The 24,761-nt window shown below is 37.6% G+C and overlaps 2 protein-coding genes across 2 annotated transcripts; one reads left to right on the top strand and one right to left on the bottom strand.

The window, feature by feature from the left end:
• Positions 1–11,229: 11,229 nt before the first annotated feature.
• LOC115628201 (DNA fragmentation factor subunit alpha) lies at positions 11,230–23,147 on the bottom strand. The gene is made up of 4 exons (XM_030524198.1): positions 22,847–23,147; positions 13,002–13,217; positions 12,266–12,531; positions 11,230–11,927 (listed from the first exon to the last, which is right to left on the bottom strand). Exons 1-4 carry the CDS (start codon positions 22,901–22,903, stop codon positions 11,552–11,554), a joined length of 915 nt encoding a protein of 304 aa, XP_030380058.1. The 5' UTR covers positions 22,904–23,147; the 3' UTR covers positions 11,230–11,551.
• On the top strand, positions 14,592–15,918 carry LOC115628192 (L-lactate dehydrogenase B chain-like). Its single transcript, XM_030524189.1, has 2 exons — positions 14,592–15,697; positions 15,761–15,918. The coding sequence occupies exon 1, from the start codon at positions 14,620–14,622 to the stop codon at positions 15,688–15,690; it is 1,071 nt and encodes a 356-aa protein (XP_030380049.1). The 5' UTR covers positions 14,592–14,619; the 3' UTR covers positions 15,691–15,697; positions 15,761–15,918.
• Positions 23,148–24,761: the final 1,614 nt, after the last annotated feature.

Raw genomic sequence — 24,761 nt, 5'->3', positions numbered from 1 at the left:
TCTACACACCCGGCCGTGCTGCTTTGCTCACATCGGATATAGATCAATTTAAGTATAAGGCCGTATACGACCCAAAAAAAAAGAATATAAGACGAAAGAATAGAAAAAAAATAAATGCCTAGTTCTCTCGGTTGCACTTTTTTTGTTGTTTTTGCAGGGCCCACATTTGTGTATAGTTTTACATATATATAGTTTTTATAATTTTTTTTTTTTTTTTTTTTTACGCAGGCCCTCTTCACTAAAGCCACCTGGGGCTTCGCCACCTTTTCGGTGCACGGAAACGCAACAAAAAAAACAGGTGCCCTAGCTTAAGCCGACGACCGTCATATCGGATATGATCCACGCAACTGAGGCGGTGATTCTTTTCGCCGTTCCAGTGGCCTGAGCGAAGCGCCGATCTCGTTTCTAGCACGCCTCCTTCTCCCGTGCACTTCCCTTTTCCTAGTCGTCGCTCTAGCAAGTGCCCATCAAAGCGATAAGCAAAGGTTAATGCCCTTTATGGGGATTGGACTTTTTATTAAGTGCCAATTCTGCACGAAAACAATGTACAATGAAGAAATAGCATTAGCTTTTGCATTTTATATGCGAATAAACGGAAAAAGTAAAATTTACCCGATATCCGGAAGTGGCACCAGGCAGAATTCCTTTTGCTAACACAATTGAAGTGAAAGATTACTGCAAATTCTCCAAATTTGTTGCAGCAGGCTTAACGCTTTGGCCCAGCCGAATTTGAAACGGACTATAGGTTATACTATATGTATGACCATATATTTGCCAGCCAGAGTATATTGGGCACAACCTGCTCCCATGCGATCTTCAAGCGAAAAGAAAGTATCCGGATGCCGAGGCTACGCAAGAAAACTTTTCTTTGCGGAAATTGCTTCACCCCCTCTTCTGACAATCTCCCTTTGACAGGTCAAGGTTGAAGAAAGGGCCACTGACAACTAGCAAATATTGCCACTGAGCAATACTGAAAATAACCCATAGGTGGCCGATAGCCGTGCGGCTGCAGAAAATAATTTTTTTTTGTACATATATAAAAACAATTATGGAAAATTTGTTTGTTTCGTCTGCTAAGGCAAGAATAATAAAAAAATGCGATCATAGGCAGTTGGCGCTAAGACGAATCGCCAATTCAAACCGTAACTAAACAAGCAGTGCGTAAACATAAATAGCCAATGAACTGCTTGACTAAGGGAATGCAATTTAATTTACGATATTCGCCGCCAGCGTCGTTACAGCCTGGCTGCATTAATTTCTGTCATTTTTTATGCGTCTGACCGTGTCCAGCCCTGTATTGTTTTGTCTTCTTCGTCTGGGTATTCACTCTTGCTGTTCCAGCTATTTACGACTAGCAAAACAAATTTAAACGTTAATTGAAAAGCTTAGTAGGTACTTGTAACAATGTGGGTAAATTTTTCGTTTTTTTCCAACCATTTCTTTTATGGCATGTCACGCAGTTTTACGCTTTTTACGTTTTTATTAACGTAAATAATTTGAATATTGTGTTTTACAATTTGCAACCTTTACATAACTCTGTTATTCTTTTTTTTTTCAATGTACAATATATAATGCTTTATGAAAAATTGTTTTATTTTAAACTGTTACAACTTCACTTTTTATTTTAAATTATTAAATATTGCATATAAGCTGTAAAACTTCATTTTTTTTAAAGTGTTTATTACCGATTTGTAGTTTCATTATTATTAGTGTATAATTTGTATTTATTTAATTACTTATAAAGAGCCACGCTTGGCATTAACTTGATTACCTTTACATTTAGACGACGAACTTTCACTTAACCCGAACTTGCGGAGGCAGTCGCACTGCCGAACTGCAACAAATGCCGGCCGTACTGCGAATAAATTTCTAGACGTCCGTGCGTGCTGTATTTAAACAAGACAGCAGCATCCTGGCTTTGCTTTTTGCTTTTGCAAAAGTTAAAAATAAATAAAAAGAAAACGGACGAAAGCAAAAACAAAACGCAGACTCACAGACTCAGACTGTGGAAGAAGCTTTGAAGAGCGCACGCTGTTAGGCCACTGTTAAGGCTCTGTTAACATTGTTGGCCAGAGAACTAGGTGTTTTTTTTTACACACACATACATACTATACGTGTGTGTGTATGCACACATGCAAAGAAAATACACTTGTATGCGAGCAGTTAAAGGCATTTCAGATGCCTACGCCTTTATATGGGCCCGAAACTATGTCTGGGCAAGCCACATAGACTGACCTGTAAAGTGGTAAAGTTTTTGGAGGTAGTGCCAAGAACACACATGGCAACAGCACGAAGCAGAGCAACTAAGTCGCAACTTTTCCGGCGTAGCAGGCAAATTGTTGCACTTAGTGGATAAATATTTTAGTATGAACTTTGCGCGCCATAACCCAACGTTCTAAAACACAGCAAGGACAAACTTTGTGCAATGAAATAAAATAAAGTTCGCTTATGAATAAACTGTTAAATGCAATAAATCAAAAAAAAAAGAAAAGAAAAACTTAAAAAACATAAAAAATTGTAGCTGCAGAATGTCACTTTGGCATAATGAGGTTCCCATCTTTGCTTTAATGTCAAGTGCCGGATGGTGTTTCTCTCGTCCCTAGCAAACACATAATTAAAGTTTTTGGATTGCTCAAAAGTTAAACAAAGGTGCACACGACAAGTGCAAGAGTTGGCTTGTTGAGTTGCTTGGCTGGATTTATTGCAAATGCTGTCGATTTCGATCGAGTCAGGCGTGACTTTTGCATAATAAAAGTTGTCCAAGTTGAAATTGAATGCTGAAGGTCTCTGAACTAGCAAGGGTGTTTGATATTCATTGGAAATATACTTGCATTGTTTTCGTTTAGATTAATGCTCAAGATAAATGACTATGAGCTAAAATATGCAAATAAATTCAAGGCAATTGGTCTAAAAACTTTCTGCCGTACTATGGAAAATTTTGAGGGTAAAGCTTATTTATAAAATAGTATATCGTAGAAAAGTAGAGAAACTAGCTTATACTTGTACATATACATCTTCAACAATCTTGAAATTGTTTCATATTTATAGTCATTTTATAGTAATATAAAGGGAAATAAAGAAAGAGAAAGTAAATGTAAAATATATTGTTTATAAACTTCAGTCTTTGGATTCAACCGTTGAAAGTCTTTTTCTCTAAAGCATTAACAATCAGTTACAATTATACGAGATAACGATTCGCTTGTTGTGGATACAATTTTATTAGTATAATAACTGCTTCTACTAGTCTGTATAGGGCTGAAGCCAACAAGTTATTACCTAAAGAACAGTGGAAGGGACAGATTATCCAAACAAAAGCATGTGATTTCTGCATAAATTTAACCAAATACTATGTATTACCATAATGGCGGAAATAATACGCATACGCCAGGTTGCACACAGCACACCAACTAATTGCCAGTAAATGCCGTTTGAAGCTTACAGCCTGAATGTTAATGCACACAATAAGTCTGCCAACAATATGCAATATTGATGGGAGCCCCGAAAGCAGACAACACTCTATGCATAATTCAGCTAGACGGGAGTCCGTTTTGCATATTTACATATACGGCCGGCAGGCAGACATTTCCGCGTTAACTTCCTTGTGGCACAACCAACAGTCCATAATTTAAATGCACGAAGGTTATGGCCCGAGCGCACAGCCTCGTCTTCAACATTGTCTAATTGCGCAGTCAGGCATGGCGCGAGCAAATTTTTGATAAATGCTCCCATTTAAATGCAATGCAATAGCCCGACGCTGACGACGCGTTACAAATTGAAATTTATGCATCGTGCGGCACTGGGCCGACATCAAGGTGAATACTCCACACGTCTAGGCCACAGCCAGTTGCACATTTTGCACCAAGCGGCGGACTAGAGATGGAAATCCTATTGTGTGATGCAATGTGTGCAACAGAAATGCACAGCATTAAATTTTATATTATTGATACAGTGTTAAATTATTTGAATTATTTTTTTTTCTTTTTGTATGAGGGGAGCCTTAGTTATACATCAATAACTGGCTACTGTAAATTTTAATAGTCAAAAATCCCCTAAAAATCCGACAAAAAAAATAAACACTTCGCTTTACAAATATTTCTGGAAAACTGTGCAGCAATCATGCGGGAATGTGTTTGAACCAACATGTGAACGCCAAGATACACGCATCTTCATCTTCATACAGCTGAGTTTTGGTTACAGAAATAATTTTAATTTCGCCAGCTGGTCTATTTGCTGTTCATGTATGTGCCTGCTACCATGTCACAGAAAAGTTTGACGATCCAGCATTCAAGACCCTAACATAAAAAGTTTAACTTCAACAATTTTGAACCAACATGTAATAATTTCTTTCATTACTTTTGTATGTTACATCTAAAAGGAAAAGTGGCAGATTGCATTATGCAATCCCATTCCCCCTAATCCCAAATTCATTGGTATTTCTAAAAGTATTTACCCGTCAATTTCAATACTTGTACATCAATTACATAAAGGCCTTAATATACTTACTAAACTAAATGAAATTAGAAAAATGTTGCATGATTGTAGAAAAGTAACACAGAAACATATAAAGCTAGTCCTGTGGACTAACTATCTGTTTCTCCCAAAAAATTCATTTTTCTTGGACTTCTAGTCTTTTGTAGCTTGGTTTCTCTTACTAGCCAAGAGGAGGGCGAGTCCACCTCTAGCACAGACATCATCAACGTCATCGGCGTCGACATCATCATCGCCAGTCATGTAAAATTACACCGCACGACCTTCGTTAGTTCACTTACAGATTAATTAGCTTCACATGTCGACGGCTTCCATGTGCGCACAGATGTCGCAGGTCCAAAAAGGTCAAAGCAGACGCCTGCTGGGATGATTAATTGTTGTGACCGACGCACACTTCTACTCATACCCCTATGGCCGCGATCCAGACACGGTGGCCTTTTTGGCAGAGTCACAAACACATATTCTGTGGCCAGCCACACTTAAACTGTTCGTTTAAACTTTAACATTTCGGGTTTTGTATTTGTTGCACTTTTGAACTTGTCAAATAGCATGCAGTTTTCCCAACAACAACAAAGGCAATAAACCGCTCAAATAGCACACAAATTTTCCGCTTATTTGCTGCATGGCTTATAGACATTGGCTCAGCGTGTGCTAGCGAGTAAAAAAGTTATTTTCAATAAACTGGCAACGTTTTAATTAAATTGAAATACATATCTACACAAACATCCAGTATAGTGTATGTGGCGGACATACATACCTACATACAAGTATGTATGTATACGTAGCTGTGCATTTTTCACGGTTTCATTTAGGTATGTGCTGTCGAAATGCCAAAGCCTTACATACATTTGCGTAAACATACATATATAACATGTTCTCCCTCTTATGGGGCTTATGCGCATTTGCCACAATTTCGTTTCAACTATGCCAACTGTTTGCAATTTGCAGGTTTTATTTTGAATAAAATTTAATTACAATATCATTTAATTGCATATTTTTAATGCATACCGCTCGCTCAGGTACATATTTATATTTATTTGCCATCAGCAAACGCAATTTGCATGTCATTTCATTTAATTGTAAATATGTTGCGGCAAATGCTTTCAAAATAAAAACGACCCATAATTTAATATTCGTTTTTCTGCTCGTTGTTTGTATTCATTCGTATTCTTCAATACGCAAACACACAACATGCCTGATTGAATTCCTCGTTTTCCAAAACCGGGACATGTAATGTGATTATAACCATTCAAAAAATAGAATCAAAATAGCAACATTAATTAATTGCATTTAAATTTGTCATAAATCCTAAATTCAGTTCTCATCAATAAACTTTAAAATAAGAACAAGACAGCTATAAACTGTTCAGCCAATGTATTAATCCCTCTAATATAAATACACTTAATGGATTCTTCTATGCTTCCTCAGAGCTTACATAATAAAACCATCTTATCAATCGGGTACAGAATATAATAAGTTATTAGCGAAAGAATATTAAGACAATACTACGTACCTGGAAATTAGAAGAGCTTGAGTGTTGCCTAGGGATAAGCGTCTACATTCCAAGTTTGCTTGATAAAAATTTAAATAAATAGCATTTTTTTGGGGGGAATGCTATTACCCTAGAGAGAATAGGGAGTGTAAATATACTAGACAATCTTCATTAATCCTCCAACGAAATTCAGTTTATATGCAATGAATGATTCAAATATTTATTTGTTGTCCAAACTGCTGTTCTAATTACAAATTTATCACTAATTTTTATTCAATTTGAAAGTCATTTTGGTTACTTCACATCAAATTTGAGCTCCAAGGCGCTGTGGATCTAAATAGTAAAGGTATTTAATCTTTTCCAAGTTCGCCCCAGCATTATAGAGGAAGTGGAAAAGTTTCCATTCACGAAAACTTAAAGCCAACTGTGCCTGGCTGTATGACGTAGAGTCTCACTTCCCTGCATCCTTACTAAAAAAGCAATGCAACGAACAGTTAATTTCCTGCTCATAGTAATGGCACTGTTTACTTTTCTCCTTCTGCGCGCTGCTCATCTTGGGACTAATATTGTTACTGCTGTCCTGCTTCATGCAATGCGCAAAACAGGGCTTTAATGTGAACGCCTCCTCCGCTTGGGTGTGGTTGGAAAGCTGTAAAGGAATGGTAAGCTAATGAGCTCACTTTTAATCTAGACAGTTTAGCGCACTCACTTGCCACAGCAGCGTTATGACGAGACAAACTGTTAATTTCATTTGATTCCTTTTTATCTTCCTTTATTTCGTTTACTTGTAAATTTGTTATGTGCTGACAACGCAGTCTAGGCACACATATGTCGACGTATTTATAGACTTTTTGAGAAACACCATCCTCTTATACCTCACACCAACAAATTGCAGTGGGCATAGCTAATATATTTAAGCAGACACAGATGTCTATCAAGGCAGCTCATAAAACTGTGTTGAATCTGCAAAAAAAAACTAGTTCACAGATACGAAATCAAAATTGCACTCTCTACTCAAAAAAATAAAAGAAATCAATATTTTGTACTGGAATAGTGGATATGTGTTCGCAGAAGTCGCAAAATGCGGACAGCAAGTTCTTCTATCCCCCTCCTATCCTTAGTAACTTTATTTTTTAATCACCTCTCAGTTTACAGACAAAATGGCTAAAACTATGATTCGGTAAAGGTATAGAACGGAAATCTGATATAAGAATGCACATTTTTTGAATTCTTTTTAACTTATTTGCTTATTCATTCGAAGCTCTGAAGATTCATTAAATCGAAATTATACGCATCATAGCATTTCATAAAATAAGAGCTAGTTCTACTATTTGAGCTAGTCTGGCCACAGTTCTTATTTGTATTTGTGCATGTGTGGGCACATAAATGCGCAAACAAATCAGTGGCGCTAAACAAACAGGGCTACTCTAACACACCCACGCACCTACGAACACACATAAACAAATGCACACACTTACATACATACATACATACATACATAGCAATAGGGCTTGGAGAGCGAGGCAATCTAAGCGCAGAAAGCAACAACGACTAGCTACTGTTGTTGTTATTGTTGCCACAGGATAGCCTTTGGCAGCGTTATGAGGCGTATAAGCACACACACACACACTCACACACACAGGCATTCATACCAAGTAAAAATAAAAGACGAGCGGCTTCCGTTGTTTTCGTCGCCTTGTCAGGCATGTGTTTGTGCCACGGGGCGTATTAGCAATGGCCATTGTGGCATCAATAGCAGCGGGAATTCGTTGTTTATATGCAACACATCCGCGCCCACACATTGCCCGCGTATCCGCGCCCCATGCTCCACACCAGCACTGTACTATACCCTTGACATTTGTTTATTGAAAAAGCTGCGAAAAGAAATTCTACGCTAAGTGAAAAACATAAGAAGGATAAGCACCGTGCTCACAGAGAAATTGTACGAAATTACGCCTGTTTTCTAAGCAATGCGACTCGTTAGCAGTCGAGTTTTATTTGTGTTTATATGGACGTGGGTGAAGCGGCGGGCTATATTCGATACAAGTATGTTGTTGACTCACTCACCCAAGTAAATAGTCGCTTTTTGCTATTTGACATTTCTTCATCTATAAGTATTTGTGCAGAGCTAAGAGTGTTTGCAAAGTCTACATGCGCAACAAGCAAGCCATAATAAGGGAAACTGAATAAAATTACACTTTTAAAATTGTAGTGAATCCTAAGCTCTACAAAATACTACATACTAATGGAAATAAAGTCTTTAAATCAAATTTATTTAGAATAAAATAGTATGCGCTATGAATAATAATCGTAAGATAAATGCAAATCGTTGACCAATCGGTATGAAAGCGAACCATTTCTTAAATAATTCTTATCAAAGCTTAACGAAGCAGCGCAAACCGCACAATTAACTAACAGCCGGGAACGATTTTCTGGGCATTTTCTGGAACTGGAAGGGAATCATCTACCATCGTGTTGCTCCCAAGATTCCTCTTTCAACAATAGGGGCAATTGGATCAGAATGAATCAATGGAAGAGTGGAAGAATAATTTTTCAGCAGTACAACCTCATATAACACCATAATTTACAGATTGTTTTTAAAACACACAGCCTCAGAAAAGTAACTAGCCTGCTTTAGTGAAGTGCAGAAACAAATGCTTATTATCAGTAACTCACGACACAATTAATGAGTTAGCAATTGTGATTTCGTTCCTTGAGTAGGTACTCGGTGCGAATCAGGCCGCAACAATCATGACAAGAAGAGCATGATTACAAAAATGTCAAAGTTATCATTAAATTTAATAATTGTCCAACCTAGGACAGATCTTAAATAAAGAAGATTAAAGAAAAACATATGATTTTCAAACATTTTAATTTCAAATTAAATAATTTTGTCAGTCAAAATTTGTACCTATTCATATTTTCTTTAATCTTCTTTCACCTGCTCTCCATTTACAAACGATATTCGAGTTCATCCAGAGAGCAGCAAACTCGTACTACCTTCAAGCAAGTGCACACACACATTTAAGGTATATTTTTTAATGCACGTGTAGCCTCATCGGTCATCAAAGGTTGCCTTGCGCCGAGCCTTGGGTTCATGTTTTTGTCAAGGACAAGAACAGCAGTACCATTGCTGGCTCGAAACCAATTCCAAAGGGAAATTAGAAACCCATTTAACTGAACTGATGGCGCAATACAGCAAGAAAGTAAGAAAGGTTTCTCATTAATTACGCTTCCAACAAATGCTTCTCTTGTCTGGGGTAAAAATCAAATAGCTTTAATTTTTTTAAACACCGCCGACCCACCAAAACCCTGCCCATCCATCACCCCATTTTCTCAAATTTTACAACATCGTCAGGAATTCAGGTCAAATATTGCATCTCAGCTGCTCCACAATTCTAAGTGTGTTAGTAGGACAGTCAGCAATTGCGCACGTCACAACGCTGTGACGTCACGACAGGCTAACAGGCAGGCAGGCAGCAGGCAGGCAGGCTGGAAGGCAACGCAATTTGTTCTACACAGTGTGCTTGATGCAATTAACTGCATAAGACAAAGTCAAGGCGCAGCTTTTACTCTTACCCTGGACTCTCTTTGAGCAGCGCCTTCAGAACGAAAGAGAGAGAGAGAGAGAGAGAGAGAGAGAGAGAGAGAGAGAGAGAGAGAGAGCAGCCAAAAGGCAACAACAGAAAGCAAGTTCATACGCCCTGTTGCACATTTATTGTATACACAAGCACACAAATATATACACACTCGGAACTCTCAGTTCAACAAACTTTTAGGCCGCTCCGCCCAAATGAACACACCTAACTTTTTAATATGTTTATTAATTTAATTGTATTGTTTTGCTCTGTGTATATTGTTAATACATTCATTGTTGTCTCGCTTTTTGTGTGTGTGTGTTTGTTTCTTTCTTGATGCTGCTTATTTTAATTTAATTTAATTTTGTTTGGATTTCAAATTTGTTTTCTGTGCTCTTGTTGTGTTATTGCTTTTTCTATTTTGGTGTTGTTGCATTTATTGTTTATCTTTACTAATATTACGAGTATTGATTTAAATTCTTCACGTTTAGATCAATGACAATTCATTTTCCAACAAACCATTGCCGCCCTTCGTCAAATAATCGTTTTCACATAAATACAGTCAGTCAGTCTCAATTGGCTTTAACAAATGACATTTTAAATGACATTAGCCTTTAAACAATTTAATGTATATATGTATTTGATTTGATAATCAATATAATTAACCTATTTGTCAGAGCGAAACATGATATATCTCAATTAAGAGATTCAATAAAAAATTAAGAAGAACTGGTGCATGAATGACAACAAATCCTGAAAAACATAAAAACAATCAATTTCAAGAATATAATATATATACAAAGCAAATGGTGATAAATGCTGTCAATATTAAAGCGAAAATATTGCCAATAGAATCAATTTTAAACAATTTGAATAAAACAAAATTACTAAAACCAGAGTCGAACCAGAAACAAAAGCAATTACTCCGCGTTATGTTATAGTAGATAATTGTCTTTATGCCGTTATCTGTCGATATGCATTGGAAATCTTACCATTTCCCCAAGCATAATTATATACACTTTGTTTGTGTAACAGAGCCTTGAATTGCAATCGAAAAAGGAGCTCATAACCAGCTCTGTTAAATGTATGCTTTGAAAACTCACACCTAGTACTCACAATAGTACATCCATGGGTCCGGAATAAAAAGAAAACAATGGGCAAACAAACAAAAACCAAAAATTATTCAAGAAATATATTTTGTGTGAATAAGTGAATAAGTGATGAGACATGTCCATTCACGGCCAGTGTGTCGAGAATTGAATTATTCATGTATATTTGCATTGCTTTGCATTTATGAATGAATGTCTACTATTTGTATACTACAAGTATATGATATTAAATGTCTCTTCAATAATGCATTGAACATTGCTGTTATTGCATTAATTGTTGCAATTTAATTTTATTTAATTTTATTTTTATATCCCACATTAAAATCATTGCAGTAAAGCAAAAAATCTGCTCTCAAACAGAAGCTTCAGGGCTTAACTGCTCGCCTCAATTTCTCCATAAATTCTTTCTGTTTTCTTTGCGTATTTCAAATTCAAACTGCACTAAGTATTTATATAGCTACGTAACATTTGCCAAATGGTTCTTATGGGCTTGGGCGGGCTAACCGCATTCGCCTTAGAGTATGCAGCAAAAAAGTGCAATTGTGTGTAAACATGGAGGCAGTTGTGTTTGTTTTCTTTTATTATCATTAATTAATATTCTTTCTCTAGGTCGATTTAATGCTAATGATTCCGTTAACTTTCATTTGCTCTTACTAGCTACGAAGCAATTTTGTTTTAGTTTATGTTTTATTTGTTGTTGCATGACGCCTAATTACATGCTACAAATACTTGTATGTTAACCCAATGTTGCAGGACTGATTTAAATTTGCTTTGATTACAATTCGTTTTTGATCGAGTTTGCCAAGTGTGCTGGTCCTTCCACCTTAGTTGGGCGCCTTTCCGGGGGCTGCTAGGATTCATCGAAGTCTGCCCAAAATGGGCAGTCAGATGTCGCCATTGGCGTTGGCCGCATTGGCCGCATTAGCAGCGTCATTGGCAACTTTGGGATTGTTGGTATTGTCCATGGTAGCGGTGCAGATGGTGGTGGGACTGGCGGTGTTGCTGCTGCTTGCATCGGCCACAGTTATGGTTATCGTTGTGTTCTGATTGTCACATTGCACCACCTCAATGGTACGTGCATTGCTCGCATTTGTAGTTGTTGTGGTCTGGGCGTGTTCCGCTTCATTTAGTTGACGGCCAATTTCACGATCTATGGCCTCGGCATCTTCGGGATAGCGCTCAGAGCAGAAAATGGCTCCAGCTTTGAGTAGCTTCAAAAGATTGAGACGATCCTCGGCATTGCGTTTGGCGCACAGTGGTCTGTCAGGATGAAGATACAATATAGATATATACAAGATATACGAACTTTACTTAATGAAAGAACATTCATGTGATTCGATTCACAAGCATTGTTTCAAAGCTACTCATATAAAGCACATCTAGCTCTTATAACTTCTAATATTTAGGTGTTCTTACGGACAAACGGACACACAGAGCTACATCAACTCGTCTTGTCATGCTGATCAGTACCTTTCAGGTGCAGAGTATAAAAGCTGCTCTAATGCATTCTACCCCATTTATATAAATGTTATATTTATGTATAGTATATGCAATAACTCTCTATAATTTGCGCTGATTTTTTTGTTCCTAGTTCTTACCTGCCCGCGTCCTTAAGCTGTTCCATAAACTCCTTGCCTGTTATATCCACCAACGAGTTGGGATCCATATTCGATAGTGAGTCCAAGTCTGCATCATTCATCACCGACACATTACAGAGATTATTCTGCAACTGGCCCACAAGCTGTTGAATACGCGCCGATTCCGAGTGGTTGGCATCGATGGTGTCGCCGCCATTCTCCCCATTGCAGGCCCCGGTACCATTTGCTGTGGCCCGCTGCGTTGTTATGGTCACGTAATGCGTGGGCTATGAATACATTTATGAATATAGAGTTATATCAGATTGCATTTCAGTCTCAGATGCTGCCCACGTGAAGAATGTAAAAGTGTTCTTTGTCGTCATTGACAAGTTCTTTGCCCACATGAAGTTCAAGTTTTGTTTGGCCCAAGTTTAAAACCGAAATTGAGTTTTCCCACTCGTTGCTAAACAAATTTGCCTAATTAAGACAACACCGAGCAACACAAAAGCTTTTATGAAAAGTGTGTGCTATATATAGTATGTATAGTACAGCGCGAATTAAAATTAATTAGACACATCACAGATTATGAAATGCAAGTGGAAAAAGTTGGGACGAACAAAAATTGAATTCCACAACTTTTGACGGCACAAAAGTTTAGACATGAAGCTGGCATATGCTGTCAAAACTTTGCAATCCTTGTCAAATTGTTTTAGCAGCCGCATGTGTTTGTCTGCCCCACCATCCCACTGCCACTTACATCTATCCAATGCTCGCCGGCAAAAACTGCCACCAGCTCTGTGTTCTCATCGAGCGTGCGAAAGTATTCCTCATCATCAATTTCTGTGCCATCGGAGTCCAAATGTATCGTGGGCTGTTGTTCGCATTTGTCAAATTTTTCCGCCACCTTGGCGCGTATCTCTTCCAGAGTGGCAGCGCACACGGCTTTTTTAATGTTGCGCGTCACGTCCTTGACCTGCACATAAAGAAGGAAAGGATAAAAAAAATAGCACCAGCTACAGATGGCACCGAAATAAAAACAAACAAAGCGGAAGTTTTCCTTCGATACACACTGAATGAATAATAGATTAAAACAACAGCAACAAGAGCAAATTAAATGACAGAGCCTTTGGTCATGTTGGCATACAAAACATCTCTCTAACTCCAAATCTCTCTAACTTTAGTAAGTAAAGGTCTTAAGCAAAACATCCAACAGAAGCTGAAGTCCTTTTCCAACAGTGAGGCCAAATCTTCCGCTACTGAAATCTATTATTCAACATTAATCATTAATCATTAATAAAACATTAAAACGTCTGGAATGTGTTTAGGAACGAGAGCCGTCTTGAAGCTTAAAGAATTAATGAAAATAGTACATTAAAATTAAATTAAAATAACACAAGTCATACTTATTAATTATTTCAGTTTTATTTAGCTTTCCAAATTCTGACCATTCATTGTCTCCCCATCTGTCTATTACAAGGTCCAGTGTGGCTGGTAATTCACATATATTATAAGTAGTACTTCCAAAATCGTAAATTAATTATTCGTTTAGTCAAATCCTAATTGAATATAATTAATTAATTATTAAAACTAATTATAAATTCAATTACAGGCTAACAACCAACGATTGCTGGATGTTTAAGAAATTGTATTAAAACGGAATTTGGCCAAAGAGCTGTTCAAAGCATCATCATTAGGTTCAATCCAAGGCATTGAAAATTATGTACAGAACTAAGGATTTGAGTTACTTTTTTAGCGAGCTTTAGGCAAAGGATCGCTCACAATTAACCATTATGAAAGCCTAACCTATGAAGATAGTGAGTTATCGGGGCAGCTTTTTTCAATTTAATTTCTGATTTAATTTTTGGAGCAGAGTACGACTCTAATGTATATACATAGTGCTAGAGCTCGCATTTTATTATTATCTATCTATATTTACTAAAAGAAATATTCGTACATTTCCACATTCATTTTGCATTTCTTAAAAGACATTCAAATATCGATTAAGATGAACAAAAATTTAAATAAAAAATAGCTCGTAATTTCGACGTACACTCTCTGAACTTTAGTTTTTGGATATGGATATTTTCATTTCTTGTATGTTGTGGCAAGCACGTGAGTTCACCCCACAAAATCGAGCTTGGATCATTAATTATGAAGATTATTTTGACATTAATCTCCAAAATGTTGTTGTCGCAAGCACCTATGGTGCAAGGGTGGGACTAGGACACTCATGGCGACCAAAGGGAAAGCAGGGAGGGTTGGTGCAAAAAATGGACTACTGCTACTTTTATTTACTAAGAGTTTAGGAACCACTTGAAATTTTCTTCAAAATTCGGAATTTATAAACTACAAATTTGTGAAAAACGTTTTTAGGCATGTTAGCTCAATGGTCCCATCGCTGTATGACACGCTTTGTCTGCAAACGTGAGTTTAGTGATGAATGCCCACCACCCCCCACCAAATTCCAGACCAAGCACCTAAAGGAAATCGGGAAGAGGCAGCATGATGAAAAAATCAGTGTGGTGGGTGTGGGTCAAGTGGGCATCGCTTGTAGCGCATTTATACTCCAACGCCGCCTGACCAATCATCTGGTGTTTATGGATATACGTAAAGATTGGATTAAAGCCGAGGCTCTGGATTTTTTGCACGCATCAAGCACCACTGGCTCACAAAAGATAACAGCCACTGTGGATGGCAAAGAGATGGCTGGCTCCAAATATGTGGTAATCACAACCGGTTTGCGTCCGACGAAGGACCAATCCAGATTGGATGTGGCACAAAAGACAACAGATATGATAGTCAAGATTATGCCGCCCTTGTTGGAATACTGTCCAAATGCCACATTCATCGTAGTATCGAATCCAGCAGACGTTATAACGTGGCTGATACAAAAATTGGGGAAATTACCAAAGCATCGCTGCCTTTCGACCGGCTGCCATCTAGACTCGCTGCGGTTCCGGTACTTCATATCGAAGCGTCTGGGCGTGGCTCCATCTGCTGTGGAAGGCTACATTATTGGCGAGCACGGAAATAGTTCGGTGCCCGTGTGGTCGAGCGTCATGGTGGGTGGCATTGCGTTGCTTCGAATAATGCCGGACATCGGCACAGAATCTGACAAAGAAAAGTGGTCCAAAGTGCACGAGCAGGTGGTGAAGGGTGCCTCGACCGTTTCGTCCATCAAAACGTATACGAACTGGGCCATTGGGATGACCGTTTCGGATGTTATTTCGGCACTGAAGGATAACAGCGGCCGCATTCTGTCCGTGGCAACGGACGTGCAGGGGTTTATGGGCATTGAGGATAGCGTGGTGCTATCGCTTCCTTGCATTCTTACCTCGGACGGTATTGCGCAAGTCGTGGAGTTGCCTCTAACTGATTTTGAGAAGGATATGCTGAAGAAATCAGTGGACACGCTGATTAAGGCGCAGTGCTCGATTAAATTTTAACTAATAAGTTTGTGAATCAGAATCTCGTCGCTTTAGGCAATAATTTCTGAAAATAGTTACCACCCTTTAGATGTTCCAGGTTGTTCTCGGTCTACCTGCTGAGAATCGGGCTTCAAGGGCCATTTTGTTTAGACCAGAAATAGCTACACACTTTCAAAAACGCATGGCCCTTAATAAGCTAAAAACTCAATTCTAACAAAAAGCAGACATATCGACTAACCCATGTTTCTGTCTGCTCATTTATTTGAATTGTAGTATTTAGGTTATTTAAAGCAATAAACATATAATTAGTATATGTATCAAAATATATAATATCTGTTATGTTTCTAATATACAAGTACTAAAAAAAAAAAAATAAAGCTCTTTCATTTGCAGCACCTTTGTTGTACAACCTATTTAAATAAATAGAAGAGAATTCGAAATATATAGTACAATATTTTATTCTGATCATTTCAATTGATGGGGAACGTCCTTATTTACGTTACTTCAATTAATTTAATTTCTGTATGATATATAATCCTAATTTAATGCTTAAAGTCCTTTAAATTTGCTCCACGTCAATCTATTTTGCTGGTCATATGTGCCAACAAGAAATACTTTAGCTTATCTAAGCGTTCGAATGATCAAAGGTAAGAATGCTTGTAAACGAATATATAATAAATATAGTAAAATAAATAAATAAAAAAAAGATTTAGCCCATGCCATTCGCACAATCACGTAAAAAGATAGCACAGGCATACCTTAGTATTTAGTTTGTAAAATATATTTGTTTGGAACTCTCTTGTTAGTAATATTAAGCGAGTTTTTTGTTCGGTAAAACCAATAATAACACCTAAATATAGAATTACTTCCAAGAAATTTGGTAATTCGGCTACGCAGTGTTAGCGGACGCTGGCTTTGAGGTTTGAGGAAGGTCAAGTCTATGAGTCCTTCAACACATTTTGAATACCAATTAGTTATTTGGCAACTATAGGCATTCAAAATAATTGTGCAATATCAATAATTGCAAGCGGTTTCCATCATTTCTCCCGCATAACTAAATCAAATTGCCAACAGCCCTAATTAGCACAATTTCAAATATGCGATGGCATTTTGACAGTCACTCCTTCGTGTCTCCCTCACTTCCGACCAAAGCACAAAAGCCGCAAGCAAATTTTCAAGTCATTTGCAAGCCAAATGGCAAGTAATTATGCCCCCGAGGCAATGACAAAAGTCAACCCAAGAAATGGATGGAGGGGGTACAGCAACAAATGAACAAATATTGCGCATACGTCACGTTGTTTTCAGCTGTCGACGGAACAAGCGCCTAATTGAGATTTATGGCCAGCATTTGACTAAATACACGACTAAAGAAAAAGTAACTTTGAATACAAACTCGTATGTACCTCCAGTTGTCCACAGTAGAAACTCGTATATGTTTACCTAATCCTCATGCATTTCAAGCAAGCAAATGCCTTGCCACACAGTTTGGCATGCACTTGTAGGCAGCCGCGCATTCTGCTCGCGCAAATATTTACATTTCACAAAGACGACAAGTTATGCCTGTCAGCATTTTTTTCTGGTTTTTTTCATTTTTTTGTGAAGGTATGTAGTCGCTACTGCAGTTACTAACAACTTACGCTGCATACTTTCCGGCGCATGCCAGCAAAGGGCACTAAACGCTCGGGGAGCATGTGAGCACAGTGAGACATAACAAAACATTCTTAAAGGTTCCTAATTATATAGCAGGACCATACAGTAGATTTTTTGTGTGGATTAAACTTTTCTTTCTTTCTCAATTTTTTTTATTAACAGATTTATATAAGTTAAATTGTAATTAAGACTGAACACCTAGTTGAAGTTGTATTTGTATAAGTTTAATTTAACTTAAAAATATATCAGTATAATTTAAAAATATATATATATATATTTTCAATCTTCTTAGTTTGTTTGGTTTCGTTAAAATAGAGAATGGCGGATAAGGATGAAGAGTTCGTCAATTCCCAACAATATATTTACAGAAACGTCCTGAAATGGTACAAATGGCAGAAAATGTTCAAAGCTGCATCCAAAAAGGTTAAATTGGCCTTTGCCTCGAAATATGAACCAACATTTATAAAATTATGTGAATATTTGGTATGTAGGTTTCCCCAAGTACGAAGAAGGCCATGTTTATGTTTAGATTGGATTTCTTGGTATATGTGTATTTGCCTCACTGTGCTCATTTTTGGTCGTATGTGCTCGTGTGTGTGTGTGTTTGCTATAGCTGTGTGTTCTGTTATTAAACTTGCATGACATGGTAAATGGCTCTTGAGCGTTAAGATTTAAACGGCACATAAATTAGATGCTGAACGGGCGGCATGTAAATTCAACAGCTCCAGCAACAGTGGCAGTAGCAGTTCTACTGGCAGTACCAGTACCAGTAACATTCAACGTCACGACGTCAGTTGCGCTCAAATTTATCGCCTCAACTGCAAACGTGGGCCGTTGAACGTGGCAACTCGTTCTGCGGTGGCATAAATAATAGAGGCATTGCAAAATGAAAATGTACTTGAATGCTTATTACAATAGTCAGCCCATTTTATTTCATTTCCTTGTAACGCTTGCAGCAGCAACTGTTTTGTTAAATCAGTTTAATAGGCGAATATCGTAATTTTTCTTAGCGCCACCTCTTGGTCGTATGAGGGAAAGGCGCAAGCAGGTCAATAGGGTAACTCCTTGCTTAACAGGTGCAAGTGTCACTTTCGCCGAAAATGGCTACTTTCACCTCGCTGATCTACCGCCTCTGTAAAAAGGTTCCCGCCTGGTCCAAGGCGTCAGATGCTTTCTTTTTCTGGTGATACTTGGCCGAGATCAGACGTGTGCAAATTGCAGTTCAACGTTTTTTTTATATCCGAATCAAAGAAAAATTTTAAAGTCGCTAAAAAAGCGTATCCAGATTGGTTTTATAAAAAAAAAAAAATCAAAAAATAAAACAAAGGCCCACACAAAGGCCAGTGATAATATTGAGCTATTTTCGCTGGATGCCAGCCCTTGATCGTATTGGAGGGTTTCTGAAACCGAAGAGCAGTCCATTGCATTGGCATATGCAATAAACGGCAGCCGCCAGCAGCATTAAAATTCTAAAAGACGAAATCACTCAAGTTTTGGACCCTATGTTCGACGCAGCAGAACAACCGCAGGCGATCGTCCGACCCACCTGAGTGCAACTCAGTCTTCTATCGTACGCGAAGCAGCTACCAGCGCCGTCGTATCCACGCTGCTAAATTTTACCCGCGTCGGCTTCATTGTTGTGTTTGGTTAAAATAAAAAAAAAGGTTGAGTGCAGCTAAGACGTGTGGCCCTGAGCAAAGGGAAAAGGCAGTAGTGGCTAAATTTGTGTTTGTTGGAAAAAACGATATAATGGCCAGCCAGAATCAACTTCTCCATAGGTTAAATTTTCATTATATTTATATTTAAAGTTCTATTTAGTCATACGGTTTTTTTTACTGTTAATCTTGGTTCAGACCATTTATATTACATTGTTCGATGTCATTAATTTTACTTTGTGAAGGCATAGGGAAACACATGGCCGAATTTTAATTATTAGTTTATCTTGGTTCTCGAAATCCGAAGAGAGGCCGTATCTTCGAATATTGAAGAGGAAGAGGAGTACCGTTTTTTTTTTGTATGTTTTGTTGAGTGTTTTCTTTCGAGTGAGTTTTTTTTGAGTACAGCAAAAGAAAAAAAAACGAAATTCTGTTTTGTGTCCACACAGATGGTTGGATTGTATTCCCATCATCTAAGATTTTCCTTTTCAGCAGCGGTCTCATCGGGAAAGTACTTTCAGCGATGGATAACGCCAAGTAAGTTATTTTTTTTGCAAATTATTTTTTTGTTATTATTTTTTTTTGCGAATCACGTAACAAAAAAAAAAAACTCAACTAAAGAGGCAAAACTCAGAACATATAGTTTCATTACTAAGCTTAACTGATTCAATTCATTTTTCTTGCATCATTTTTCTACTGCCATTTTGTTTCCATGCCGAAAGTTTTTTTCTAATTTGATAATCCATAAGATTGTATATTTTTCATTTTGGGTTATACCTTTATAAATCATTTTTGAATTCTATTTATTTTTCATATTAATTTTTTTTATTACCTTTTATCTATATATTTTAAGCATTCATATACATACACATTTAATTTCATTTATATTATACCTATTTAATTGTTATTTATAATTGGTTGTCATGCACTTCATATTTTTCCACGTTCGTTTTTTAGTGAATAAATTATATTTTATAATGTTTTAACTTAACTTCTTTTGATCAATGCTAGTCATGCCGCCCCTGTAGGTCTCCCGGAAATTATAGGGGTCATTCTAATAGTTAGTCTTTATTTTTTTTGGTAAGGAATGACCATGGTAGGGAGGGCAGTTCACCTCATTAACACCTGAGGGTCGCAGTTCACCTCATTAACACATGAGGGTCGCAGTTCACCTCATTAACACCTGAGGGTCGCAATTTTCGTTTTATGTTTGTTTTCCCTCTTACTATCCTGTGTGTGTATTACCGCAACTTTTCCGCTTGTCTGCACGCATCTTTTTTTTAAAGAAATATATATGTATAGGCAAACCATAGGCGAGAAGCAAGATCACCACCCCACTTGCCGACGAGCCAGAGCCGGAAAAATTTCGCGTGCGCTCTCTCCTATGCCCACCATCTAGCCTGGATTATATACGTAACCCGTTACATCCTTTAACCGAACGGCGCTCTTCACAAAATGCCGCTAAGGACCAACTGCCTGCCCAACTACAAGCCAACGAGGGCCGAATAAATTTACTGGACGGCTAAGAACAAAGAACACCCACCAATCCAACTAACGCTCAGTGAAATCGTGAAGAAAAATGCCGAGCTAGCCTTTAGCACAAATTGTCTTAAAAAGTTTTGAAGGCAACATTTTGCGCCAAACTATCAAAATTGCGCCAAAAATTAATCGTGAAATGAAAACTTTTCAACAATAAAAAAACTTTCGCCAACAACTTCGCATACTTTGGGACAGGCGATGTTTTGTTTTTGGATTCAGCTTAAAGCATATTTGTTAAGGTTTTCCTACAAAAATAACAACAAACGCGCATCTATTTCATCCTTTCTGGTATGTTCGTATTATTTTCACAACTTTTGTAAAAACAATATTAGAAAAAAGATAACAGTAATATGTATTTAACTTTAACTTTATGGCCTTTTTCATTAAAAATATAATAAATCTTACTTTATGACAGTTGCAAATTAAAAATTATTCGAAATTTTATTGCAAATTGTTGTTGTAAACGATTGTATAATAGTGTACTTCCATATAATTTATATTTTCTATTTAAAAATTGCCACCAACTAAATTTGGAATTAATGCATAGTAAGGGGTAGAAATCTGCAATTTTTCTTTCACAGTGCAAATGAGCGCTCAGAAGGTTCAACTCCAAATGGGTATAAATGTATGAATTTTAAATCAGATTAACTTCGAGCTTGATTTTTGTATTCTAAGAAAGATTACAAAAGTTACTGCTTATGCCGATTTTTATAAAAGTTTTCATATTCCTGATTTATTGGGGTTTGGCAGCAACTTTCAACAAAACATATTAAATTATAAATAAGTATATAAGTGTGCGGGTATCATAATATTTTTGCTAACATTTTCGCAGTGTTCATTGGTTTGTTTGTTAAAGACACAAAGGACGTACACTGGTGATGTACAATTATAATCGACCAATTTACCCCCAACTGACACCTGTCTACTTCGCAGAGGAATCACAGGCCAAATTCCTGGACGGCACAAGCAATGCGTCCTTTCTGTCCAGTCCTTGCTGTCATAAAGCCGCCTACGTGACTACTCAAAACTGTAACCCCAGGACATGTATCTTTTATAAAAATTGCGCTGTTTGTGTGGATCTAACAACAAGTACATATATACATTTATTCTTATGTACATATGTATGTACGTATTTGGGAAATTCATGTCTGCTAAAAATTGCATAGGCGTAGCTTTTGGGTCGCTGGGGAAATTAGGTTTAAGCTTGCTCTCGAACTACGAATATTAAATTTTGCAAAATATAAAGTGAATTATTCATTGTCATGGGTTAATTACATTGACATGTCACAGTTAAAGGACGTCCTAATTGCATTTCATGGATATAACGGCCGTATGGTTGTCACTCTTTAAGCGCATTTTCGTTGCGGCTGTGCGTATTAATATTTATAATAGGCTACGACATTTTAATGGACTAACCAGGCAGTCAGTCGACAAGAACTGACGGCAAGGACTTGTTATGTGGAGTTTAATTTTTAAAAGGTTTTAAGTACAAACCGCACTAACCTGTCGGTACTGCACAAATATTTAACAGAGCACACATTTATTTTTGCCGTGCTGTGCTGAATACGTTGCTAAATAAATTGCTCTCCGGTTTTTGTTTTCCTTATTTTTTTTGAACGACGGCGGTTCTTAAGCCTTTAAAAATCCAACATTATACTTTAACAGCCAGCACGAAGAATATTACTATAAAGCGGCAGCATTATTAACCCGACAAATGCATTGCAAAGAGATAGACAGAGATACATAAAGAGCTCGTTTCCTGCAGATAAACAAATTAGCATGTAACAAAGGCACATCATGATGAGCCCTGACAAACAAAATACAAAAGACAAACAGGCTCAAGTCTCAGAGCCACCCTCTTAAAACATTAATGTCAAGTTTTTGTGTTTGCAAAAACAACAGTTAAGCCATTAATGAAAAACACACCCACTGTACCGCTCTTTCTCATAAAAGCTGCCTATACTCTCGCCAATAAACAAAAACTTAACAGCGCCCATACATATACAAAATTTTCAAAAGCTCGCTCTGACTTAAAAGGCAAGAGCGGGCAAAAAGAGAGCAAGAACTAGAGAGAGTAGGCTAGCCTGTGAGAGCAACTTAAAGTTCACCCAGTTTCTCGTAAAATTTTGAAAGAAACTTAGCACGCGGCACTGCAACAACAACGATAACAACAACAACTAATGCAACACAACGCCCAACAAAAAAAATTGCCTATATGGGGAGAGGGAGCTGACGTTGCATCGCCTTTTGTTAAAACGCTGCTATGTTGCTGACCTTTTGTTTAAACAAAGACACTGTAGCTGCAAAAAATCCATTGCTCATTTACTTACTTTGAATGGTTTCTTGGACTCACTCGTCCTGCTCTCAGTTTCCATAGCATTTGGCATTTTAACTTCAATTTCACACGAATGCACAATTTTTTAAATATAAATAAATTTAATATTTGGAATATAACAATGTTGCTATATATTTGAAACCCTGCACAACATTTGCTATGCTTTTCGTTTTGCCACGCTCACGGTTTCACACACAAAACAACTCTATTTTCTTATTCCTTTTCACAAGTTGCACTTGAAATATTTTTTATCAGCTTCACATTTGTCCAAAGAGTGAAGCAAAGATTTCCAGCTAGCTTTTGTACAGAGTTGCAAAAACGTGAGCACCGGTTAAACTGAATTGTGGACAAGCCAATGGCTGCCTTTTATAGTCTGAACCGACGAACGAGTCATGGTAAGAAGAGAGAAAGTATGGCATGAAGTTCTGAAACTTTTTTAACTCTCACTGCGCAGAAACGTGGGAATACGAGTACGCTTTGCGTAAGCGACATATGTATGTACTTTTGAGTGAACGACAGATACACCATGCAGCATATTATGACGTCATACGAAAACAACACCGAATAACGGTCCGACACAATGCTATACCTTCTAGCTTCTTTGTGCCTTGACAAAAAGCAAAGCTTACAGAAGAGAGGAGCTATGTAAAGTGAAGAACTGTTGTTAAAAGCACTATCGTTGCATATGCTGCACTGTTAACTGAACGCCTCAAGAAGTGTGCTAGAAAATGGACGCAGCTACTAGATGCAAATTAAGGGTGCAAATTAAGGTGCTACAAGTAATCAAACTTGAAGAAATGTCCACATACGAATATTTACAATACATTATTAAGGCAATACTATTTATATTTGTTAATGTATACCAAATCGAGGTGCAAATCCTCACTGGCTTTTATTTAGAGAGACTTCAAGTTGACAGAACCTTTTCAACAAGCAGACAACACTTGAACAACGCTTAACTTCACTCAACTGGCCAACACCCATTTAAATCTATATACAAATATGCACAAGTCAAAGAAAAAATAAAATGAAAAGCAAACTTTTTGACAAATAGCCAAAAGGCATGAATACCAAGCCGGAAGCCACCCGGTGGGGTTAAAGGAGAAGAGGGAATGGAATGTCGAGCTCCTGACGGGCAGCTTTAAATTGTCGCAATTGTGCGCTTGGCAGGCTGCCTGCTTGCTGTCAATGTACTGCAGTCAGTGAGTGGGTGGGCAAGAGGAGAGCAAGTGAACAACCAACTTGGCATACGTACATACATACATATGTACCATGGTGGATCGGTGAGGCGATGTGGAAGAGGTCAAAGTAGCGTCTATAGGTGTGTCAACAATGCTTGGCAGAAAAGTGGGCGTGAGACTGCAATGTGCTAACGCTGACTATTTCAAACCTCCAAGTCACTTGAAATGACGCACAAGGACGTGCAAATGTACATATGTAAGTGTGGGTAAGTGTGTGTGTTGCTGTGTAGGTGCTTGCAATTGCCAGTCACGTGCTTGCCAGTACATTGACCTAGTAAACGAGCTTGGCCAGTTTATGAATAGCCTCAAAGTCAAGCAGACACTTACAATACATTTATACATATGGATAGTACATACAAACATACTTCCACAGCAAATTGGTACAGTCCGCCTAAAAGCAAGCAACACTTCTTGTTTGCCTTTTGTGAGTTATCAAATATATTTTACTATCATTAACCTGATTCCTACTACCCATCTTTTCTTTATAATAAAAAAGATATCCATTTTATAATATAAGTTAAATGAAAAACAAGCTCAAAAGCTCACAACGAAAATGATTTGTTTAGGCCAAGCATCACGCAAGAAACAGCAGTAATATCTATCTTGCAAGCAACCTAAATAGTGCTAGGATATACCGTTTGTAATGGAAATGGGTCGCGTCTGCATAAA

This window comes from Scaptodrosophila lebanonensis, unplaced genomic scaffold, assembly GCF_003285725.1.
Source record: "Scaptodrosophila lebanonensis strain 11010-0011.00,11010-0021.00 unplaced genomic scaffold, SlebRS2 tig00000001-arrow-pilon, whole genome shotgun sequence".
NCBI lineage: Eukaryota > Metazoa > Arthropoda > Insecta > Diptera > Drosophilidae > Scaptodrosophila > Scaptodrosophila lebanonensis.
Note: the sequence above shows the minus strand (reverse complement) of the source record. Positions and strands in the feature narration are given on the sequence as shown.